At 35.6% G+C, this 25704-nt stretch overlaps 1 protein-coding gene across 2 annotated transcripts in view; it reads right to left on the bottom strand.

Moving 5' to 3' along the window:
• PDE10A (phosphodiesterase 10A) overlaps positions 1–25704 on the bottom strand; it is a 164904-nt gene that overhangs the window by 36021 nt on the left and 103179 nt on the right. For both annotated transcript variants that reach the window (XM_053974341.1, XM_053974343.1), the window contains 4 exons: positions 17516–17636; positions 15588–15637; positions 2877–3017; positions 408–563 (listed from right to left, as the gene is read on the bottom strand). In XM_053974341.1, the coding sequence (XP_053830316.1) occupies positions 408–563; positions 2877–3017; positions 15588–15637; positions 17516–17636 (468 nt within the window). The remainder of the gene's footprint in view (positions 1–407; positions 564–2876; positions 3018–15587; positions 15638–17515; positions 17637–25704) is intronic.

Raw genomic sequence — 25704 nt, 5'->3', positions numbered from 1 at the left:
AAGAGTGAGACTCAGGCTAACCAAGCATTGCCTTTTTTTATATAAAGTGATTTTGGGTTTTGATGTTTGATTTACACTCACATTTCATTTAGCTGCCGTACTTTAACTTCTCTAACAACTCTGCACTGAGTTTATAATCAATAAAGAAACTTTGAATCTGTTTATCCACAAAAGAACACAAGGTAAAATTCTTGACATGTCCCTGTACTTGTATATTTTACCTCCTCTGACTGAAAATACAAATCACTACCTATTTTCTTTTTTTTTTTTAAGTAAGAACAAAAATCAAGCATGAAAAAGATAAACTCATGAGAAGAGTGACAGAAGGAAGTTTGGAGTGGGGGGAGGGATGGGAGTGAAGTCCTGACCATGGCGAGGAGGGGGGCAAAGGTTGCACACGAGCTCACCTCTTGGTGACTGTGGTGGAAGGCTTCTTTGCCCCAGTGACGGTAAAGCTCCAGGATACCAATCAGGTCACCAATTGCTGTGACAATTGGCAAACACAGAACAGATTGGATACGGGTCCCCGACTCCAGTCCAGTACCTTTGGGAAATCGCTCATCCTAGAAAATGCAAACATAATCTGATAAAATGTAAAATCTGATAAAACATTAACAGCAATGACATACTGATGTTTTCCTTCCCCTCCCATCTGACCAAATCTGCAGGAAAATCACAAAAGTCACTAAAACTCATCTCTCAGCATAACTTCTACACAGTAGTAAGACATCTACTAAAAAATGTAATTTTAAAGTCTCAGCATTAATTTACATATGCAGATAACCTTATTGATGGGTGATAATACACACAGCTTAAGGTTTGTTTACATAATGCTTTTTTCTCTAATCTCACAGGCAGAAAAAACAGCACTTTATTGCTAATGCCAGTCCAGATTAAATAAAAATCCAAACAAGCAACACTACTACCCCACTATCCTTTCCTCCAAAAAAACCTAAAGAAATTGTAATCACAAAGTGGACTTCTCAGATCACAGTATTAAAGAGTAGACAACAGTACTTGTAAAAAAACAAAAACTGAAACTTGAGGCTAAGGCTTTAAATTATATAGTTACAATCCTCAACCAACTCTTGAGGAGGAAAATTCATTCCCAGAAAATTACACGAGAGTAAGCAATCTTCTTAGACATCCTGAATAAATTGATGCAAAAGACACAGAAACAAATGCTGCTAGATAAGACCCAAATACATAACCTTCAACCCTCAATAGAGAATGTTCAAGGCTTTAAAGCTTCACTTCCCCATGTAGAAAAACTGAGGCAGACCTAAGAAAGCACCTGGATGTTACAGTTAGTAAGGCAGTCACTGCCCAGTGCGAGGTGTGCAAGACCCACTTCGATGCACATCAGTCCTTCAGCACCTGATTCACACCAGATGTTCCCTGCAGGCTCTGCTTAGGCAACACAGACACCCCTCCAAGGCTGATCAAAACCCCTCACTTCTCAAAGAAAACAGCAAGTAATCTCTACCTTAATTATTAAGATGACAATCAATTTGAACAAATGACAGACAAAAGAAAGTGGGAAGCACTTTGAAACACGAGCTTTCTGCTTTCTCTTTTTAGTTCTGTCCTCCCACAAAAAAAGGGCTGGAAAGTCTACCTGCAAGCGCTTCCCTTTCGCTGTTGAGAAGCTCCTAAAATCACATGAAGGCAAACCATCTCACCAAAATGAATCTTGCTGTTTAGTCAATGAATGACAAATATCAAACCATCAAAAAAGTTAAAAACTCCTCCTTCACTAACCCCACGATTTTAATAAGAATCAAAAACATAGTAAAATCAAAACACAGAACTCTTGTATGTAAGGATATCATGATATTAATTGGAAATTAACAGTAACAATTTAAACCCTTAATCTAACTGAAAAATATATCAGCACATAAAATCTTCATAGTCCAGAGTGTGTAGAAAGCACTGACTATTAGTACAGGGAAAGCAGTTTCTGCCTTTTGGTTTTGTGGCTCTGTTTAAGTGCACTCACATTAGACATCTGGTATTTGTTTATAGCCCAGGTTTGCCCAGCTAATGTCATCTATATTTTTAACAAATAATTTCAAAACTAGAGGCAGCAATGTCCAATTTTTTTTTTTTTTTTTTTTTTTTGGTCATAGTATCCAAAAATTGTTATTCTGGACAGAACTTGAAAAGGTAGGAAACACTGAAGAGAGAAGAGAATGTAAACTTCCTTGGTGTTCTCATAACCAACTAATCATAATGTGCTTCATAAAATTGCATAGATGCAACTAGAGGATGAAGGGTTTTAAAAAAATTAAAAAGAACAGACATACAGAGTGCCAAGAATTACCAGAATATCACCTTAGGAACTTCCAACTCCTGTTACAGAAAAAGGCTTGAATTTTGATATCAGTTACATTAGTGCACTTTTCATGTAAATCTATTGATACTATCAGTATTCTAGTTTTACATTAGAGTACGCAGAGATAAAAAAATCCTGCCTAGTAACCAGAATTCTGACTGACATTCTTGCCAGTGTGAGCCCTGTATTAAAAATAAATCAAATTTTCAAATTTGACTATATGAAAGTCTTATTTGGGGTTAATATTTCAAGACCAAGAAGACAGGAGTTTTGATTGGTTATTTTTTCCACATGACTGTGGTTCCATCGTGTCCTTTACCTGACAACCAAAAAAAAGTAAAATAACCCAAACCCAAAATGAAAAAAAGTCCAAACCTTTAAAATTATTCCATCAGCTAATCCAAACTCAGATTCATTTTCCTGGTATCATGACAGATGCAAATTCTACCCTTAAATGTTAATCTCAAACATTTCAGCATCAAAACATTGATTCTAAGAACATGCTGCAATATCTCATTAAAAAAAAAAGAAAGCTTTTTACCCCCAGAATATCTTCTACTAACAACGTTTTTCTGGATCTGGCTACATAAGCAGATACCGTAGTGCCATGTGCAATGGGCCCTGCAGGAATGAGTCGTGGGTGTCCTTCTTTAGCTCCTGGTGGTGTAAATACACACAGACTCTAGTTAGAAGGAAAAAAAAAAAAAGAAAGAAAGAAAAAGAAAAGCAATTAGAAAGCATGATTACTTTTACAGTTCCTGCACAACCTATGTAAAATAAAGTAGATAATGTATAGAAACGTGGCTTTCGACAATGAAAAGTAGTTGAATAAACTCCGCTTAATTCTTCTGAAATCTTAAAAAATCCCACTTTAAAGTCATCCGGGTAACTCCTGGACAACTGTGGAGCACAGTGGATGACTTAAATCAGTTATTCTTTATATCAGGGCAGGATTGCATTTATTTTGAACACATAATACACAGGATACAAGACTCACAAAAGAAAACATTGCCTTGTAAAAAAACATTATCTTAATTTTTTTATCTACTATGCATTCATTTATTTCAATAGAAAATATCCAAAAAGTAGAGATAATATTTAAATTTCTTGTTATATGGTACCAGAGATAGATGACAATGCCACAGCACAATGTATTACTAACGTTCTTCTTAAGAATGGCCACAGGTTGTGCTGCTGATTAATTTTACTCTCAGAATTTGCTTTCATTAAGGCTGCAATCAGAAAGGAGCTGTTTTCTAGCATGGATTATTACAGGTAAAATTTGAATACAAAAAATCAGCATCTAATATCAGCTGTAGAAAATGAAGTGATGATACGAGGTGCATCCTCTCATAATTCTCCCTTCTTTACAAATATGCATGGTCTGTTATAAAGTATTAAGACTAAATAATTCCAAAAAAAAACCCACACTGAAATGTTCAGAAACTAAAGAGATGCAATATAATGCACCATATGAAGGTACTCCTGAAGTGGTGAAGATAGCTGTAATGGATTACCAGCATTTTGGAAGGAGAGAGTTGCGACTTTATGCTGAGGGGGAAAAAAGTCGTCAATTATAAGTATGAAATTCATAGCCAAAACAAAACTGAAGTCTATCCAAGAAGAATCAGAAGTCCAACAATTAGGGTATTTAGTAAGCTCAAAAGTAAAACACTCAAGATTCTGACAAAATCAGTAAGTGAGTACTTTGTTCTTAAGCAGAAAGTCAGTCCCAAAAATCCAGCAAGACAAGAAAGTAAGTTTTCCATCCAGAAATTCATTTGCTAATGTGTGGTACAGATTAAAAATAAACTATCTTAAAAATAATAAGAAAATAGAGCTGCGCCAAACTAATTTAGCACTGACAAATGATTTTTTCAGTTGGAAGGAAAGTTGTTTCTTCCATAGACTAGCCCTGCTGAATATTCAGACTATTTACTATATTTTAATGTCTTGCATTTTACTGTACAGTACTTTACAGTACAAGCACAAGAAATCATGAATTTTTCTGTTTATTCTTATCCTAAAGCTGAACCTTATTCTTCAAACCCATCTATGCTCACAGCCTCTTTGAAGTGTGGCCTCTAGAAGCAAGATACACTTGAAAAGTCAGAATGTTTATTTTCCATATGAATTACAAGAATGTAACTAAAAAAAAAAAAAAAGCAACATCCAAACAATTAAAAACCATCAAATCAATACATTGGATCTGTCAGAACAAGCCTACTCAATCTACCAGAATAAAAAGCTCAATTTATTCTTATATGCTTATAATCTAATAAAGACACATATAATTTTTAAATGAAAACTTAGTTTCACAGCTGCTTGCCTTCATAAGCTTCAGTTCATGTTTTTACATGCACTTAAATAGAATGAAAAAGAACATTTTATATAACATAGCCAAGAAAAGCACACCATGATCTAAAAAAAAAAAAGTACATTATTCTAATAAAACTGAAGAAATCACAGATTTTTATTTAAATTTGCATTCTGGTATAAAATGTTTTTCAAAAAATCAAAAAGGTAGTAAAGTATAAAGAGCATAGAAATAGTGAAATACATATATTTACAGAAGTCTGATCTGCTATACTATATGCTTAAGATTTACTATTTAAAAAATACTCTTATAATAGGAACAGTAACAGTGAAAAAACTGGTTTCTGTTGCAGAGTTCTGCAAAATGTAGAGATGCAACACAGTGTTAAAAGTCTGATTGATATAGTCCAAATAGTGAAATTAGTCAAAATCAACAGGATATCAGAGAGCAAAGTCAATTTTGCTGAAGAAGCCAAAGAATAACTCTTTTATTCACACCATTCTTCTTACATGATACATTTGATTTTTTTTTTTTTTTGCCAAGGTAGCAATGCATTACAATTAGCAAAGTAACCATGCCATTTAATTTACGTGCATAAAATGTGCTTTTCCACACTCGTCTCCTGAGTCATGCCCAGCACTAAACATAATACAATGCACAAATATTTCTCTTCACAGAAAGAGCTTCTCAAAACAAGGAAAAAAGGGAAGAAAACCAAACAGCCACTTGCACCAGAAAACAAAGAACTCACTTCTCCCACACATACATATTTTTCTTCAGAAAACACCTTCACTAAATCTTCAGTGGCCAAAAACCTGTGTTGACATCATGAAGCAGCCTGCAAAGGCTGCTTTCACCAGCACAGTCTTTCCTGTGTCCTTGTGTATCATTTTGTCTGGTAAACCCCTCAGCTGCTAACACAATGAAGTACTGCTGTGAACAAGTTTCCCTATGCTGGAAAAGGTTTGCGAACACTATTTTACTTCCAGCTTCTGCAAAAAAGAGTTTTGCAGATGCAATTCCATTCTGTGGAAAGTTGCAAACCCGTGGCTAAGGGTCAGTGATCAAAAAACTCTTCAACTATCCAATAGGTTTTAAATTTGCCATTATTCCTCCTGACTACAGAGGTAGAACTGACTGTGCAGAACAACTGATAATCTTATCCTAACCATGCAGCACTATTAAAAAGAAAGGCAATTTTTCTCATAACCATATATAAGCTGAAATTAATCCATAAGCTTCTACCATTCCACATGGACTTTATACATACCCCTAATAAATTGCTATGAGTGTTCGTACATTCCATATTTGATTAATTTAAATCTGAATGAGTTTAAATGTTTATTGCCAATTAATTATGTAGAAATATCTTGAGTTGAAGCCATCAATGGCAAGATCAGCCAAACAAAACAAAGTAAACTGTGCTCTGCTCTACTATGATATGTTACTGAAGTCATCTCTGAGGCACCCCACAGACACAGCTTTATGGGAATCTCTAAAATTAACACTGTCAAAAACCAGCAGGTTTTCACATCACCTATCCAGCTCACTTTTTATGTTTGCTTAAGAAAATACTTATGAAATTAAATGTACTGTAGTAATGATAAAATTTGGGGCTCACCTTCTTTCTTCTGAGAATGACTCCAGCATTCTTTTAATTTGCAAATGTACATTCCAATAATCTTTCACTAGCTCAAAAGGTAACTAGAAGTGTGTCCATATAGACATTCAGATATATTGCATACAGCTTCACAAGTAAGTGAAGAAATTGATAGATTTGGCTCTTTCAAATTAACTTGCATTTTCTCAGTTTGTCTGAATATTTTACTTCAAAAAAGACTGTATTTCTGGTAATGATAATAAACAATGATTAATAATCAAAATAAGAAACCAATGAATCTTCATCCACAAGTTAACCAATATATAGCCAATAAAAAAGGAAATATGAGAATATTAGGACCCCTGATTTCCCAAATACTAAACTGATAGCTCACCACGCAGTAAAAGGAGACAGTAGGGTGCTTGTGCACTGCTCACACATTCTTTTGCTGATATTATCACTTGCAGTGAGCCTCTAAGTCAGTATCAGAAAGGGATAAATACAAATAGCTCTTTACTGATAATGCAATGTCACTGTCTCTCTCCATGCAAAAGTAATAAAAGATAACTAGTGTAGAAAGAGCATTAGGTATCTCTTCTGCTGATGAGAGAGAAGGCAACCAAAATGGGAGAGTCAGTCTGGATCTGAAAAACTACCAAAAGAACAAACATTGGCTTTGAGAGAGAATCCTTTGGAAGCTTCCAGGTTCAAGCATTCTGGCACGTGGCAGTCCACAGGACTCTGTAACTCCCAATTTTTATCTGTTGACCCTCCTTCCAGACAAAGACAGAATCTCCTTTCCTTCACCAGTCTCAACTACCCTATTAACAATATTCTTCCAATAAGTTCCATATGGTGATGGACTTCTTTCTTTAAATGTAGTAGGCAGGGGAACACTAAAGTTTGACATCAAGAACTTCCTGTAACTTGCTGAAACCCTAGAGTACATGAGGTGCTTTCTTTCCTTCCATCTGTGACAGGACAGATTGCACTGGTTGGGCCTAAAATCTTCAAAATTTCTCCTAGTTTAATTACTTAATTTACTTTTATAAAGTCCATAGCCAAAAAAACTCCTATTAATTTTGATGGATGTAACAGCGTGGTTTAGAATCCACTAATGACCTACCATGAATACGGAGATCAAGAGGTTCTTAAAAAAACAAACTGAAGCAAAACAGAAAGTCCAAAGGAAATTATGACCTTAACAAATGTTTAAACACTGGTGAACACAGACAAATGTTGCAAAATTCACCATTTCATCTTGGTGGTGTTAGTTGAACACAATGATCTCAAGAGTTTTTCCCAACTTAAAAGACTCTATGATTCTATTCTATGACCTATGTTTCTTAGGCACTCTAGGTATAGGCCACATATTGTTGTGACTAATATATTTTAAAAATACTAATGTATTAATAAGCCTGCCAGTCTACAGGAATGAAGAATTATGTACTGTAACTGTTTCTTGAGAGATATAAAGATGACAACATCTCCAATTCACAGATAAACCCACCAACTTGGCTTTCAGACACATAATGAGATGAGGTTATACTCAATAAACCATAATACCATGGGTTTTGGTGCTCTTTCCTTGGTACTATGCACTCAGTCTGGTAAAATTATTAAGTAATTTATATTGAATCTCTTACTGTGGCTGAAAAAAACCTTCTTTGCTCCTCATTTCTAACAGCTAAGAGCACGCACATGAATTATTCATGTTCATCTTGTCATGCTAGTGTAACTTGGCTCCGTTGTTGGTTTTTCTAGTGAAAATCTAATACTTGACAGAGACAGCAGATTAAAATCCCAGTAAAAGAAAACACAAGTAGTGGCATGAAGTCTCATAACACAATAGCATCCGCAACTCTTGACAGATATTGTTACAGCACTAAGAAAGTACCTATAGTTTTCAGTGATCTCAATCTTTGGTTCTTCTGATGAAGCTGACAACCACAGGTAAAATTGATGCTATTTTTCTAGTCACTGTTGGTACGCAGTTTGTTGGAATCGAGTACAACACCAAATCCTATCTCACAAGAACTAGAAACCGTTCAACCAACTACATAAAGTTTGTCAGGATTGGAAATAAACTGCAAACATGTATTCATCATCATCATCTTAATGATCATCATCTTAATGATCATCGTAATTTTACAAACTGTCATTTCTTCTTTTCATATAATTACTTATAACTAAGCAAATGACAATCATAAACCAATATTCCTAAAATTTCCTTGCCAAAAAGCAGTCTGGATAAGAACCAGGTTTAAAGATTAAAATGAAGGATAAGTACACATGTGACAAGCATTCTGCTAACAAACTATTTTGGTGGTACAGGTGACTGATCTTGATCTAGTTTCTTCCACAGCACAATCTGCTGATAAAACTGGTCCTAAAAATGCTTCACAGAAAATCATATAATATTCAACTGACATTAAATTAAAGCCTTCATACTAAAGCATTGCTATGTGATTTGATGTTTGGGGGAAAGAAAAAATTAAAGAGAAAATGGAAATTGATCAAGCTGATATTAAGTGAGTTTAATGGCCTCTGGTGCTCACAACTGTTTCTATTCAGTAACAGCAATAGATTTTTACTCTTGGTAAAGGACAACTTAAATGTAAGACCACACAACCGAATGATAAAATTATCTGCAGATATTTACAAAGGCTGTGCAAGAATAAAACTCATCATAATAGGCAAAGATGACCAAGAAAAACAAATTAACATAATTAATGTTAATTAATTATTAATTAAAACCCTTTTGCCAAACCCTTTGCATTTGTTATGTGGCTTAGTTAAAGTAGTAGCCCGACACTACCATGCTAAAATCTTAAAAAGCTCCAGGCAATTATGTCCTGGGTTTAAAGAGAAGTGCAGCAGTCTAATTGTATGAGGCACACAGAGATATAAGAAGAAAAAAAAAACACCAGCAACTACCACCATTGTTTACAAAAAACTTGTTTCCTTAGCACTACATCACAGTGCACTAGAGGAAACTTGCAATTTTAAGCCACATGTATATGCATGTTGGATGCTTGTGAAATGAAGATGGTGCATGTAAACTTACTGTAGAACTACTAGCAGTTGGGTTTGTTTTGTTGGTTTTTTTTTTTTTTTTTTGTTTTGTTTTGTTTTTTTTTTTTTTGTTTTTGGCAGGGGGGTTATGTGTTCACCCCTCTGCATAGTATCGATTTTCAACTGCACTTAACTCCTGGAAACTTTCCAGTTGATTTACAAAAGAAAACCACCACAAGAGTTATAGCAGTTCATTGACACAGAAAATCAAGTTGATATGCCTCCCGACCATCCTTTCCATTTTAAGGCATGGTCAGCTAAGCATTTTTCTGAAAGACATTTAGCTGAGCAGGTCCCAAACACTCCTCCAGGGATGAGGATCCCTGAACTTGCACAAGCAACAGACTGTCATGCTTCATTACAGCCACAGCTGAGGAAGTTTCCCAATGCCAAGTCAAGCACACTGCTTCTTGCCCTACACACCACTGGAGATGATTCCCTTCCTCGCTGCCTTATCTAGGCATACCTTCACCCCTCAAATTTCTTTTCTTTAGACTAAGCAAAACCACTTTTTTTGTTTCCTAACCATTCTCTCTGCTCTGTCCCAAACTCACTTCAGCTCCTCCAATTCTATTTTTTTCTTAAAGTTCTGGTTTTATTCCATCTGGGGCTTTAGAAAAAGGAAAAGTACTTTACACTACAGCTAGAGTTCTGTTTGTGTAACTTTTCTTAGCTGAATCATTATCTGCTTTCTTCTGATCATGTTCCAAAGGCCATTTTGAAATCTAATCTGGTCCTACAAACATATCTGCAGTCCTATATTCTTTCTTTACCCGTGCATTAGTGAATATATTAAGCAAAACCAGATACCTGGAAAAGTCTTTGCAGATTTATGCAAAACAACCTCCCATTCTGATAGTAAAAAACAAACAACTGTACTCTGTCTAGTTTTCTAGTAATTTCTGCATTCTACCTATAGTATATATTGATGCATGCACAGGTTGGGGAATGAGATGCTGGAGAGCAGTGCTGAAGAAAAGAACCTGAGAGTCCTGGTTGATGGCGAGTTGAACAAGAGTCAGCAGTGCCCTGGCAGCCAGGAGGGCCAACCCTGTCCTGGGGGGCATCAGGCACAGCATCACCAGCCAGGCAAGGGAGGGGATTGTCCTGCTCTGCTCTGAGCTGGGGCAGCCTCACCTCGAGTGCTGGGGGCACTTTTTGGTGACACAGTGCAACAGAGATCTAAAACTGCAAGTGGGGAGCCAAAGGAAAGGCACAAGGATGGTGAAAGGCCGTATGGCTTGAGGAGCAGCCATATGAGGAGTGGCTGAGGTCACTTGGTCTGTTCAGCCTGGAGGAGACTGAGGGGAGACCTCACTGCAGCTCCAACTTCCTCGTGAGGGGAAGAGGAGGGGCAGGCACTGATCTCTGCTCTGTGGTGCCCAGTGACAGGACCTGAGGTAATGGCCTGAGGTTGTGTCAGGGGAGGTTTAGGTTGGATATTAGGAAAATATTATTTATCCAGAGGATCGTTGGGCACTGGAACAGCTCCCCGGGGCAGTGGTCACAGCACCAGCCTGACAGTTCAAGAAGTGTTTGGACAATGCTCTCACGCACAGGATAATTCTTGGGGTGTCCTGTGTAGGTCAGGAACTGGATTTCAATGATCCTGATGGGTTCCTTCCAACTCAGGATATTCTATGATACTATATTAATCATGAACACATTCCACAAGTCAATTTACCTGAATATTAAATTAAACAAGACCAAAATTTCCCTAAAATATATTTTGACAGTTATTTATTTCTTTCCGCTTGATAATTTATTGACTGAAATTTAAACTCAAATACTGTAACTAAACAAGAGCTTTCACTCTCCATTGAGTATCACTATTCACTGGTAAATAAGAAAGCAACAGAATTCTTCCACTTTACTTATAAAAGAACCCCACGGTCTTAGAACTGATTTAAGGATAAAAGACCAAAGTTTCCTGAATTGACTTGCAACTAGAAGGATTTCACCTGGAAACATGTTTAAAATACTCAAATTTCAGAGAAGATGTCTATGCATTCAAAAACCAGAGACAGCAAGCAGTACATGTTTTTTACTGGGTTCTTAATAATTCAAATCACCCACCTCATAAAGTCACTAGGTGGCACTGCATACACATCAAGCGGCAACAAGTTTTGCATTACTAGAAAATCAAGAACGGCTTAATAAAATACACCCTGAAGCACAGAGTATGTGCGCATATTTGTGGCCTCGCATAATTATTTCTTACAATAAAGCTATTGGAAACTTCTGTCTGAAGCAAGGATAATCTGTTTGTCAACACAATTTGCAGTTTCAGGAACTAAGTAACACAAGACCAAGTAAAAGCTGCTTTAAGCATATGACTTAAATACAAAGTCATACATCTTTACATAGGAATCACAGTGTAATCATGAGGCAAGTTACTCATATAAGTAAGGACTATAAACAAGAACTATCGGAAGAATTGATTAATATAGTAATACATTAGGAACTCTGTAACTGTGATAAGTATTTTAGAAATAGTGCCTTGTAAAGATGTCAGCTTATGGACTTAAATGCCTAGCTAGCATGATAGTTAGGCACTAGATTTACACACACAGTATCCAATATGAGAATTTCAGTAAATCCTTTAAGCCATGCTTGAAGATGATACTTAATTAAGATCATAACAGGAGAATTATTAACTGTACATTCATCCCCATAAGAAATGAAAAAGAAAATTGAAATAAAGTTAAGTCCTTTGCTGGAGAGTTGTGAAACTTTCCTGTTTGATTTGGAAGTGTTTCTGTTCTCTAGTATATAGTACTTTTAAAACGGCTGCTACGTACCTTAAGAAAAACTAACTTTATTTGCATAACTACACTAACCCATGGACAAAGATAATCCCTTAGAGATCAAGAAAGTTCAAAAACCAGAGGCAGTATGGGCACAGGTCTGTTCAGATTATGACCCTGATGAGGAAGCTCTACTGTTTTTTGCACAAATACTTTGCAATTCATTCTAGCATATACGTAGAACAGGCAGAAGCAGATTCTGATACACTGGGCAACTTCACAGGGAAGGAAGGAGCTGGGCATGCAAGGGGTGCTTACCTGCTAGAGGGAAATCATTTGAAAAGCAGAATCACCATCAGAGCACTCTCAGGACTGCACTGAGTGGTAGTGCTTCAAACAATTTGAACACCCAGAAAGATGCTAAAATAACTGAACTACCCACACTGGAACCATTGTGGCACCAAAGCTGAGTAATACTTGCACAAAGAAATGCACTGGAATCTGCAATTGATGCGTCTTCTATTTCAAGCAAATTTACTCAAGTAAATATCCTGAAGGCATTCAACCTGAACTGTCAGCCACAAGTTACTTAGTCCTTATGCTGTTTTCCAACTCTAATATAGTATGTAAACTTCAATAGAGAGAAAGAAAATAAAGTTGTGAAGAAACTTTTTACATGGACATATATTTTTACAAATTTTTGTGCCATTAAACTCAAAAGGATTTTTTTTCTAAAGCATTGTCCTCCTTTAAAGGCAAGTGCATCATCAATGTTTTGCAAAAAGAAAGGGACTGGCTAATCTAGAGCTTTTCCTCAAATTAGATGAATTTTCTTTCAGTTCTAATGTAATTTTCATGTAAAGAAAATTCTGTCTATACTAAATACAGCACCAAAGAATGATTTACTATGCACTCGTAATAATCCACGAAAAAAGTAATTTGCAATGATATGTCAATTTTCTCAATATTAAGAAATAATAGCACAAAGTATGTAGTAATCATTTACTGGTTTTCATTTTGCAAAAGTTAAGCATTTTAGTAAAATGAAAATTATCTTATATCCTAATTAGAAAGTCACTATTTAATCCAGGCTAAAGGTAGTTAAGGATCTCATATTGCAGAAAAATTCCTCTGATGAGATTAACACAAACCAAAATTCTCAAATCTGGATTAATTTAAACAAGCAAAAGTATACCTATACACATTTAAAGCAGGAACTGAAATGAGGTAGAGTTAGTGCTTGTGCTTCAGGTTTGGTCATAAGTTCTCTTAGAGAACATAGTCAGAACACACATCACTAAATATTAGAAAACCATTTGAAAGTAGCTATCTACTCGTTAATATGATTCCTCCATTCTTACACACTCCTGTCCCAAAACTTGATTCTCAAAAAGATGCATGCACACACACACTTGTAGATGGATAACAAGCAGATATTTTCTAAGCTAATGAACAAAAAGCCCCATACTAAATTGGAGGGGTAGGGTCAAGGAGTGGCAGTGAGAGGAGGGGAAAGATTTTGCTAAATTTGCAAAATTCAAGCCGCGTATCTAGCACCAAAATATTAAGCCACCAAAAAGCAGAGACTATTCTTCAACACATGGCCATAGATATTCAGCAAATACTTTGTCCAGGCTAATCAAAGGGTTTAATTTTTTTGTTTTTTTAATTTCAGCTTAAAGAATTAGCTCATTCCTGCTTTTGCTATGCAGAATATTTTTGTTCCCATTCTAAAAAGACATTTAATAAAAATAAATAAAACCTCATTGCCAGTGCTTGCTGGGCAACGGCTAATCTCACTTGGATACATCCTTTAATTAAAATATTCAAGAGACAAGGGCTATCCAAATTAATTTACAATGACAATTTATTATAAGAAGTAGGCTAATGCATTACCATTTAGTTACAAGACTACAAACACGAGTTTGGCTTAAAGCCCACTAAAGTGAATGGAAAATCTCACACTAACTTCAAAGGACTTGGGATCAGTCCCTATAATAACTACGTGAAGAACATTCCATTTTGGGCGATGCAGCTACATAGCAGTGGTTAATAAAGTCAATGTGTGTTTTTAGTGGTTGGAGATTGTTTTTTTCAGGAAAGAGTTGTACTGGAATACTGGGAAGCAAATAGATTCATCTGCCTACTATGATATTAAAAAAAAAAAAAAAAAAAAAAAAGCAGAAGGTCATATAGTACCCAGGCCCTCAGCGTATCAGAAGGCTGTCAGTAATCCCATATTATGCCGCACTAATCTAATAAGAAAAATCTCACCATAGCAAGAATTCTTTTTGTCTCATGCAGTAAAGTTAATTTTACTGTAATCTTTTACAAAGCATTTAGAGATGAGCATGGTCACTGGCAGGCAGTCACTGCCACCAAAGCTGGCCAGCACTGTGCATTTGGGATAGAGGCTATTTTCCTGCAGGTTCCTGCCTCTGGCAGCAGGAGGGAGATTTTCAGTGACTGTTTGCATCACCCCCTACCCATGAATGCAGTCACCTACTAATGAGAACCAAAGATGGCATTCACAAATGACGAACAACATGTTTCTTAAATTATACCTCTTGGTGAAAGAGTTATTTAAAAATACATGCTATTTATATGCTTAACAAAAGTCATTGAGAGAAAAAAGAATTTTTGAATAATAAAGTGAGTTATCCTTTTTATATGAAACAGTCATATCACAAAAAATGCAAAACCTCATTTCCATTTTTTATAGGAAATTTCTGTATGGGCCTTCTTCCACATCAAATTACTTGCAGGTTTGTACATCTTCAATTCTGTTTCCAGTACTTCAAAAATGTAATATTTACTGCTTTTTCTGAATTCAAATATTGCACAAAGAACAAAGGAAATTGACTAATGGACTATACAAGAATAAGCTATTAAAACTGTTCTGTAAAATAAGGAAAAAAACATTGAGAAAAAGTATTTTCCTCTAGTCACTGCTTGTTTCTTGAACTAATGAAAGACAATTTCTGACAAATTCAAATTCAGTTTGAGGGAACTGACTGAAGTAATAAACTGCATTTCCTTCTGATAGCCATTCAAAATAACTACAAAGTCTTGTATCATGCTAACTGTACAAATTAAACTGGTTAGAAAAAGATGCAAGAAACTAATTGAATTAATAAATTCTAAATGTACAATTTATTTTATGCCAACTAGAATCTACATCTGAAACCTACATTACCTCACTATCAAGTTGCAGCTGACAATTAACATTTAAAAAAATCAGGGAGATAACTAGATGCAAAGAAAAGGCTATGCAGACATTAAATCTAAGTTAAGTTTTCTGTTTCTTAAAGACAATTAGCAATAGGGTTAAATCACAAGTTAAGCTTCCAGAGTCAGAGAAACAATAGCATTACCGCCAAATCATAAAAAAAAACCCAAAAAATACCAAGGATCTAAATGCAGAGAATATTTTTTTTCATTACCACCATTATTATATTAGAAAACATACTTTTGAACGTACAGAAAAGCAGCATTTTAATCCAGTATACTTACATTATTGCATTCTCCCAGGAAATATAGTGCAAATCCATCAGCTTTTGTAGCTGTCAAAGCAATAACAAAAGAAATAATTGTACTTACAGGGATAAATCAAACTTATACAATATCATGGAGGTGAAACCACAGACTCAATTCCACTTAGGAAAAACGTCTGCCATTTGAAAAGTTAAGGTCTTCTGCTGTGTTCCCTAAAACTTCCAAGAGGCTATAAAGTTAGAGGTACCACAGAGTTCTTGCTTTCTTCATTGCCATTTGCAGCATTTTAAAAGATAATGAGAAACAACTTCTTTATACATCTATACTCCAAGGCCTAATGTCTGTAAAAGCAAATTAATTCATACAATAAAAGTAACATTAAAAAGTGTATTTACAATATAATGTCAGATACCACTACAATTTCTATGAGTAATATAAATGCCAGTTGTAAATGTTAAGCTATATTTGTCCTTGCCTTAAGAGAGAAAATCATGGGAAAATGAGGAGTTACAAATAGTGCTATAAAAATGTGTTTCCAAACAAACGGCTTCTATTTTCTGCACCTAGCCCATATTAAAAATAGTGACACTCACCAGAAAGTTTATAGATTTCTGCCAGATTCAGAGTGTGGTATGAAAGAGGGTAAAGTCAAGTTCCTTAAACTCTCAAAAGCTTAGAGTCAATGAACTATCATAACTTATCCTCAAAATCAGAACAGAAGCAGAAAATGTTTTCTACCCTGCTTTAAGCAGCAGGCTTGAATCATGTGTCTTTCCTAAGGTTAATAAACATTCTAAAAAGAGAGTAAAAAGGCATATCTAGTACCTATTGTTTTATGAATCAATTCAAAAATAATTTTAGTACATTTCAGGGGAAAAAAAATTTACTTATGTGCAATCAAATCAAATGGCTTTCTTAATTTCTTTAAGAAAAGGAAAAAAGTTCCACTGTGTAGTTACTTTCTTGTTGACAACTCTGCAGAACTATTAAGAGTTAAGGGCACAGTAATTTGCAATCAGATTTTAAATCCTTCAGCTGTAGTACCTAAGTATATTGACCTACAAGGCAAATGAGTACTGTAAAGGAAATAATACATAAAAAACCCTCCTGTCTGCTATACAAAAGAAAAAAAAATGTAATACATAAGCACTCTGTATAGTCAAGTCTCACTTGCTGTTTATTAAAAAATTTGATTTGCAGTGAGTTGGACATCAATATCCAAATAACAGCCTAAGCAAAATCAGCACAGAAAAAGTTCTTTTAAAACGCCATATATACAAACCAGAACTATTACTCATCATTACAAAATTATGAAGTAGCTGGGACAGTAAACCCTTTCTAAAGAGCTGACTGAAATCTACTGTGACACTTCCTACTGAAGTCTGAGTACATCCACTCTGGCTAAAAAGAAGCCAAATTACACTTATATTGTTATTGAGAGTGTTGTGTTTGTTTTACATTTTTAACTTTTGATCATATGCAGTATTTTCTTACCAATAAAAGGTACTTAGATCAGATAGAAAAAAATAGTTAAACAACTGAGTTTGTGATCACGCAAAAGATATGCCTTCTTCCAGTGACATTTCAATTGTTTCAAAAGGAGTTTAAGTACGCAGTGATATTACTGATAGTTTTTTTTTTTTCTTACTTTTACTATTAAAATTGCAACACCATCATAACCAGAATAGTTGACTCTTTAGTTCATTTAACGTGAAACTTTAATATTGCAATTGGATACGCAACTCGCTCCAAAGATGAAATTCACTCAAGTGCAGATAGGGATTCACTGAGGGACAGAAGGTGAAGTAAGTTCACACTGAGAGAACATCCAATGGGAACACTGTTATCCCTAAGTACCTGGCTTTATTAATTAAACCACGTAAGAAAAATTGTGCTGTGCACTGATGCTGAGTAACAGCTCAGACACATCTGATTCTCCTTCTTACCTATTTTAATGATGCTGCTCAGTTCATACAGAAGCAGTTGGTTATCTCCTCCTGTATCCAGGCGCTGCTCTATGTAGCTGTTTAATTCGTACACTACGCCTTGCATATTCGTATCCTGGTACTATGGAAGCAAAGATGAGAACATTTTAAAATAACTGAGATGCATTTTGCAGGTTTGAAACATACAAATTCATTAAAAGTAATATGTTAAGATTTCAGTACTGAGCCAAGTAGAGCTGTCCTAATCCAGCTGCCTGAAGAGCAAGGTCACTGCTAAGCAAGAGGCACAACACTCCACCCTCTGTTCATTAGACATTTGTTCAAAGCACATTGAGAACATCACTGAACAATTAATAATCATCTAAATTGAGCCAGGGTCATGGACAACGTCTAAAGAAAATGAGAGAGATGACAATTATCAAGTAAGTAGACTGTCACCATTGAGTCAGAGATGACACAGATTCCAAAAGCAATCAGAAGGCTAATTCACTTTCTTAGGAAACCCATTCCTTTTTATAGCCTATACAAGTGGACCTGATTGGTCCTTTAATCAAAACACTGTCACCATTGGTTAATTAAGAAACCACCCATCTGTAAACAACCTTATGGGTAAAACAGCTTATCACAAAACACCTGTGGATTGTTTACAATTCTTTCTCTCCCACTCCCTCAGACCAATTCATGGGAAAGCTTATCTAGCTTTCTCTCTCTCTGACCAGACTGTTACATCCACAGTAGGCTTCAACTCCTTCCTTTTAAGCTTCTAGTCCATCAGGAAAGGAAGCAAGCAACTGCCTTAGCTAGCATCTTCCACCTCAGATTCATGTGCCAAATGACAGAACTGTGCCAAGCACCAGAGCTTTCAGGTGGTGGTAACTCAGGAAGCTCAGCCTTTCAAATACAGAAGCAATTAACATCAACCAAGTGAAGGACAAAAATCACAAAGCAAAATCATGCCAGCCACTGTGGCATCATAGGCATTTGTTTCAACTGATGATGGCAGACACAAATCAAATCTGTTGGCAGATTACAAATCAGTTAGGATATTTAGATGGAAGCCATGGGGTGCTGATTGCTGGTATGATGGAACAGCATGATATGGTTAAAATCTCACAGGAAAGGAGATGCAGCCTCCCTTCAGGGCCCCAGCTGCATTTGTTTATCCATTTCCCAAGTTCTGAAGGGCTGTTAAAAACAGCACTAAATGTGTATGTGTAGCATGACAGCATCATGAACAATAATTTCACAGGAAGCAATACTTGGCACTAAGTAAAGATTCATTACCCTGCCCAAAACTGGTAATGTGGAAACTGAATAAAGTAATATGGTCAATTACTTACTGAACTCCATGATGCAGTAAATTACATTGCTTAAACTAAAAATTAATCTGGTGATATTTAGACAAATTAATGTTGCTTGAAAGACTAAGGCTTACTCTTCTGCTCATTCATACGTCAGAGCCAAGTTTAATATAGATCAGACTAATATAAACAACAATGGAAAATACCATAAATGTTCAGAGTATCACAGTTTAGCCCACTACCAGTCCAATGTTTATGGGCATATATGTAACTGCTCAATATCTTTCTAGATCTTCTCTGTCTGTAAATGTGGGTAAACCTCTAGATGTGACACTTACTGATGGATTAAGCATGTAACTTACACAATGTATTTCATTATATGATTTTTATTCCCCCTCTTATTTTCATGCATACAACACACTATGTCAGGAATAGAGAGCATGTAAAGATATATGTTTAGGATACATTTTGATGCTTCATCTCAAAAAAAACCAAAAATCTCCAGAAACCACAGAAACACTTTTAATTAAAAAAATTTAAAAAAAATTTAAAAAATTAAAAGTGTTTGCTGGATAATATCAATTCCCAGTTTCTTTAAATTCAGCTAACCTTAATCTTGACTTTAAAATGGTTCCTGAGAATATACAATCTCTGCCATGACCTCTTCTTAATCTACTAATCTATTGCTCCACATGGATGTATTAGAACATTTAAGTCCTAGGCTGTCCAAATATTCTTAATGTGTAACAAACCTGACACTTCATAATTCTTTCTGTAAAATGATGCGATGGTTATACATTTTGACAACGATGTAAGGTCACACTGCATAAATGCATAAACTACTGCAGGTCTTGAGTTTACAATACAGCATGCCACTGCCAATATTAGTACCATATGGCAGCTGGCAAGCTTCCACTGCCTGCCCTCTGTTGTGTCCCACATTTACTCTTGTGTTATTCAAAGGGAGAAAACAATTGCATAGTTTCATGCAAGTGGAGGTTTTATACTTAGAATCTGTAGCCATAAGTAGCCGTAAAGCAGGAAAATGGTGAACAAGAGTCTACACTATTCAGATGTGCTAACCCCAGTCTGCAAAAGTATGTGTAGCCACATACCCTAAAGCAACAACAGCTAATCAAGCACACATGCACTTTATCATGTGGAAAAATGCCTTCTCAGAACTTGGAAATGAATACACATCTTTTCGTCTGTGACGCACAGTCAGGATTTAAATCAAATCCTCAAAGGTTAAAGCTAATACGTTAAGAGAACGCATCATCAGAATGAGCCATGGCAGAATAACTGCTTTCCCTCTAATCAAGCAGCAGTTCAACATGCATACTAATTATAGAATAGCTATGTGCCCTTTATCCTCACCTCTGCCACACATGTTGCAAATGTTTGGTAAGCAGGGCAAACCATTGCCCGTGTCACTGAAGAGACGGCAGCTGCGTAATGCCGGCCATTGTTACGTGGCACGCGTCTGGCACTGACCATCTGCACACCCACAACTGGACAGATGAATACAGCTTGTCCAGATGCACAATTAAGTAATTCTTAGATCAATCATCAACAAAGATTCACTCTGCTATGCTGTGAAATGGTTTTCCTTTTATTACAGTACAGTGAAAGAGTTTTTTTATTAGGTTCTAGGTGTTTTATATTGGATAACCATAATTATGTTTGGTTGAAAAGCCACAATAGTCTTTATGAAACCATGTATTTAAACACTGAGTAAGTCATCAGGAAACTCTGGTACAAGCACTACCCAATGTGGTTGCTAACGCAGACTTGTGCATATTTGGTGTAAAACTTAGTTTGAGAAAGCAACTCCTCAAAAAAATTCAACATACTTGGTGGAAAAGGAGTATTTATTATATATATATTCACTATTATATGGAGTAAGTAGAGTTTCTTAATTTGCAATTTAAACATTATTAATACTCATCCATTTTTTTCTTAATTCATTTTTCCCATTGCTGATTTCCTTCTATTTAAGATTCAGTGTCTACAAGTACTTTGGTATACTTACTGTAAAATTCTGAATTTCAATGAAATTACATAAAATAATTCCACTAGACTAAAAACTAGTTTAGCACTATCATACCAGCATCATATTTCTAGTAGTTGTGTATATTTTAAAGTTATGAAAATGGACTAACAATTAAGAAGGGAAATTGTGTTATAAATATTCATAATAAAATTCATAAATATAAAATAGGGTTGTTTTTACAGGATTTATGTAAAAATAGTTATATGGTTCTTAGTCTTTAGAATATTTCAGTGCAATAGAAGACAACAACCCATGACAAGTGATTTAAGAATAGTTTTGTGACTTAGATCTAAACAAGGAGGCTAGAAACATAAACATTAAAGGAGATACTGAAATACTGTAGAGTGAGATGAATTTTAAGTATTCGTTCTAAACAATTCAGACACATGGAGAAACTAATATTCAAGTACACGATATAATATCTAAAGTTTAAAAAAAAAAACCAAAAAAAACCAAAAAAAAACCACCCTGAAATGAAGATTATTTCCATGCTTTGACACTCATAGGGCATCTGTGCCACAGGCATTTTATGCTTTTGCAGGAAAGAAAAAGTCCCTTTGCAGTAACAAAAAGCCTTCATTAATACAGCAATTATATCCAATTGCAAGGCACCCTAGAGGTGTCACAGGGGACCACACTGTGGACAGATGGAGGGGCACTTGAAACTGAGGACATATATTGAATCAAAGACATGTAAAAAGAAAAAAACAGTAAAAAACAACCCAACCAACCAAAGAGAAACATGTCAAACAAACAAAACAAAAACCAAAAAAAAAAAACCCCACCAAAACCACAAGAAACAAAAATAAACCACAAAACAACAATAAAAACAGCCTCAAAAAAAAAAAAAAACCTAACAACAAACACGCTTTGTGAGATCAAAATGACATTCTTAGGAAAGAAAAAATGAACTCAGCTGTCCAGGTAAGAGGGAATTCCTGGACCAGGAATAGGATCTTTTGGGGCAAACAGAGCTTCTTGTAAGAAACTTCAGTTCCTAAACAGTGTGAAATCACTAAGAATAAAGGATGCACAGAGGCCAAGGACATTGCACAGACCCAGGAGTTCAAAACACACATTCTCTATCTGGTTACAACAGTTAGTATTTTAGATAACTAGCTTCTTCAAACTGCCTAAATTAAACTGTCAATGGCAGCATCAAAACTTGCAGATAACAAATTCAAGTAATTCTGTGCAACATTTTACACAAAAGAATGTCCTTAGGCAGGGACTGGATTTCACCCAAGGTTCTTCAGTCATCTTTAAAATGACAGCTCCTCTCTTCTCTATTAGCACACTACAGAACATAAGCCAGCTGCTGAACTGAAAACAACCAAAATGTCCTCATAAACTTCCAGACAACACAAGTTTTCTTTCCTATAAAACTATAGTTTTGGCAACAGGAGTCATCAGGGAAAGAATTTAAAGATGAACTAAAAAAGCCTCCAAATAAACAAAGAAGAACACTTGTTTGAAGTCTTAATGATCTGAATTAACTTAACAGTTGATTGAGATGTCAGTCCAAAATATTTCATGCTAAGTATTTTCATACTTGACCAGAAGTATAAAAAGACAGGTTGTACATACCTAAGTTCTCAATGCCATTGATGCTTGCATTATAAAAGCAACACTTCTATACTTCTCAAAAAAAAAAAAAAAAAGTCACAAAAAAGAAGTAAATAAACTAAAATATTTGATGCCTTTTCCTGAAATAGATCAGCTTTCCCATCTCTTGGGTAGCGTTATGAAAAATCCCAAATGCATAGTTACCATCCTGATTTAAGAGACTTGCTCTACATAATTTTCCAGTTGCATCCATAACTTATCTTCTGAAAAGATAATCAGTACTCAATTACTTGTATCTTTTTTAAAGAAATACTATATGTCCTTTAAGAATTTTGGCACTATTACTTTATTTACCCACATACTAAGTGGTTTTTTTGAACTGAAGAATATTCTTTAATGTGTCCCTTTTTTTTTCTTCCTCACAAAGGAATGCATAACTAGAAAGGAACATACTGGTGACTAAATCCAGTCCCTTGAAGACAAAGGCAGCCCTGTAGGAGACATTTGGTTTAAAAGTACCTAAAATATTCATTCCATGTGTCACTACACTTTATCACAAAGAGTATTCAGACATCTAGTGTAGAAAAAAAGAAGGCCAGACTTGTAAGTATCACAATAATCACCTACTTCTTTAAATGCAAGAAATTATTTTCGTTTAGTTATAATAATGTTATGGCACTTCTGATGACCAGTGGGTATAAAGAAAGAAATGGCTGCAGGGGGGAAATAAGATAACAATTTTTTAAAAAGTCAACCTATTTAATTAAACCAATACTAAAATTTATTCAGGTCATTTTTATGTGTAGCGAGATAGGTTGTATACATGTTTGCCATGGATGTTTATGTGTACTTCTACCTTTTCTAGACCTTATTTTTCACTGGCTGCAATATTTTGCATTGTTTATCTGCATTGATGGCTAGTTCCCATCTTGCATGGAAACTGATGTTTGTTATTTTGGGGCATAGAAAACCACGAGATAACTACATTCTAATAACACTGAAAACACATATAAACTGCACATGTGAAGAAATAAAAATATGGATCTGGACTTCATTTAAAAAAAAATAATTAAAAACCACAAACCCCCCCGAACCTTGCAGAAGGCTAATCAAACTACTTGTTTCAAAGTGGAAATGCTGACCCAAAGGATGTCAAATCCTTGGACTGAAGAAAGTGGTGAGCAAACTTATAGTGCAGAGATGGCTTTCAGAGGAGCAATGAGCTTGGAGAGGAAACTCAAAAAGAAATCAGAAGAGGTAACTGGGTTTGGCTGGTGTAACCAGTTTTCTTTAAACTTGGACACTGGAAAGCAAGCAACTATAAAGAGCAGACTTAGCTGAGGTGATTAATTTTAATGGTTGTACATAGCCTCAGAGAAAACTGCTCCTACACGCATTTGTCTGACGTCTATTCTTCTTGTTTTGACTGGAGAGGACATGGGTTAGAACTTGCATGGTAAATAAAGTTTAGCATTGCAGCACCATACACAAGTATTTATGAATTTTTTCTTCACTCATCAAACACCTTCATGACAAAAGCAAAGGGAAAATACGAGATGACATTTGGCAGCACAGGCCCTATTATGATGCAAACCAGCTTCCTTACTCTGCACAGAAAGAGCTCACTAGTTTTGAAGGCACACATTTCCCAGACTTTTCATCTAGCTGATTTCCAAGCCTCCGAGAGATGGTGAACACCTTTCCTAGAAGAAGCTTCTTGCCCCATAGCCCCCACTCACTAATGTCCATTCCAACCTTCCCATCAGCTCCTTCCCTGTTACCAAATGGCAACACTGAAATAAATTGCTTCACAATAGAAAAAATACATTATAAAAAGCAAAGGCTTCACTTATGAGAAAAGAACATTATGATTACATAGAAGTAACCATATAATCTGTTATTAACTGTAAGGCTCATAAAACTTCATGAATATCTCAATTATATCACCTTTCCAGATTATATAATAAAACAGCATAATGAGCTTCAGTTTAACTTGACAAGGCTGACTACTGCTCCTCTTTTTAAAAAGCTTTTTATAAAATGACATTCCCTCCTAATACTTGACTTGCAAGCACTCTAAAGACACCGTGTACAACATTAAAAATAAACTTCTTCATTTTCCTACCACTGTTGCTTATCACTACCACAGTATTCACAAGGTTTTCTTTTTAAAGACATCAGCTTATACAAGCATCTTCTCGTGACAATAGGTGCAATGTCGTTTGCAACACTTCTAAAGGTTAAATATATATTTTTATATTTGTTCTAGTCCCCCTAACATTTTTATTAATCTTTTCTCAATTCTGGGATGATGTGAAAATATTTTAATCCTATCTTTAATAAGAAGATACTACAAGGAATGAGCTTGCTTTGCCAATGGGCCATGAAGAGCCCAAACCTTTATTATCAGTCACACAGTGAAGATACATGTAAATACTGCAACTATTTACTGAAAACACACTTGCTAATTCTGTGACTGGCAGTGACATATTGTGCTGGGCACTGGCTGGTGCCAAGGCAACTGCCAAAAAACTGCAAGTCCAAAAAGGGGAAAGGAGAGGATTAAACTATCATTCCTGTTTCCAAGAATAAAGTACTCTAAATGAGCGAGTCACTTGCTAGGTAATAATTTTCTGGTGTTTATATGGTAAACTTCTGTAAAGTGAATTGCTGTTGGCATTGCCAGAGTTTACAAAGCAAAGGTACTTGCCAAAAGGCAGCTTCAGTGGAAGTATTGTTCAAGTAAACATGGAATGGAAAGTTATTAAGCAAAATGAACAGCTAATTTTGCCGTGATCATATCAGGAACATTGAGTATTTTCACTTAAACTTCAGAACCTGAGGTACAAAAGAGCACACAGTGATCACGGGAAACTCAGCAGCACGTAGAACAGAATCCTGGCTATAGTTCATGAAGGAATGGGGTTATTTTTGCCAACTGAAAAGAATAACATGTCTCCAAAGCACACTGTTTTCACTAATGTTGTCAGAGAACTACATCCTTAGTCTAGATGTGCATGAATACTTGTGCACTTAGTGCTCAAACTCACACTCCTCTCTTTTCGTTACTTTTGCAGATTAAGCAGGAAAAAAGCAAAGTAGTCAGCTTAAGTTTTCTTCATCCAAGTAGCTCAAAAGTTGGTTTTCTTTTTCAAATCCCTCTGCCCAGAAAACCACTTGTGTAGCTAGGATGGATGCGACCAGCCAACACACATCTGCACAATAAGTGAGCAGAAGAGACTCAGCAATCCCAAGGATGTTCCCAATAC

Source organism: Vidua macroura, chromosome 3, assembly GCF_024509145.1.
Source record: "Vidua macroura isolate BioBank_ID:100142 chromosome 3, ASM2450914v1, whole genome shotgun sequence".
Classification (NCBI taxonomy): Eukaryota; Metazoa; Chordata; class Aves; order Passeriformes; family Viduidae; genus Vidua; species Vidua macroura.
This window is presented reverse-complemented; position numbering and strand designations above follow the sequence as displayed.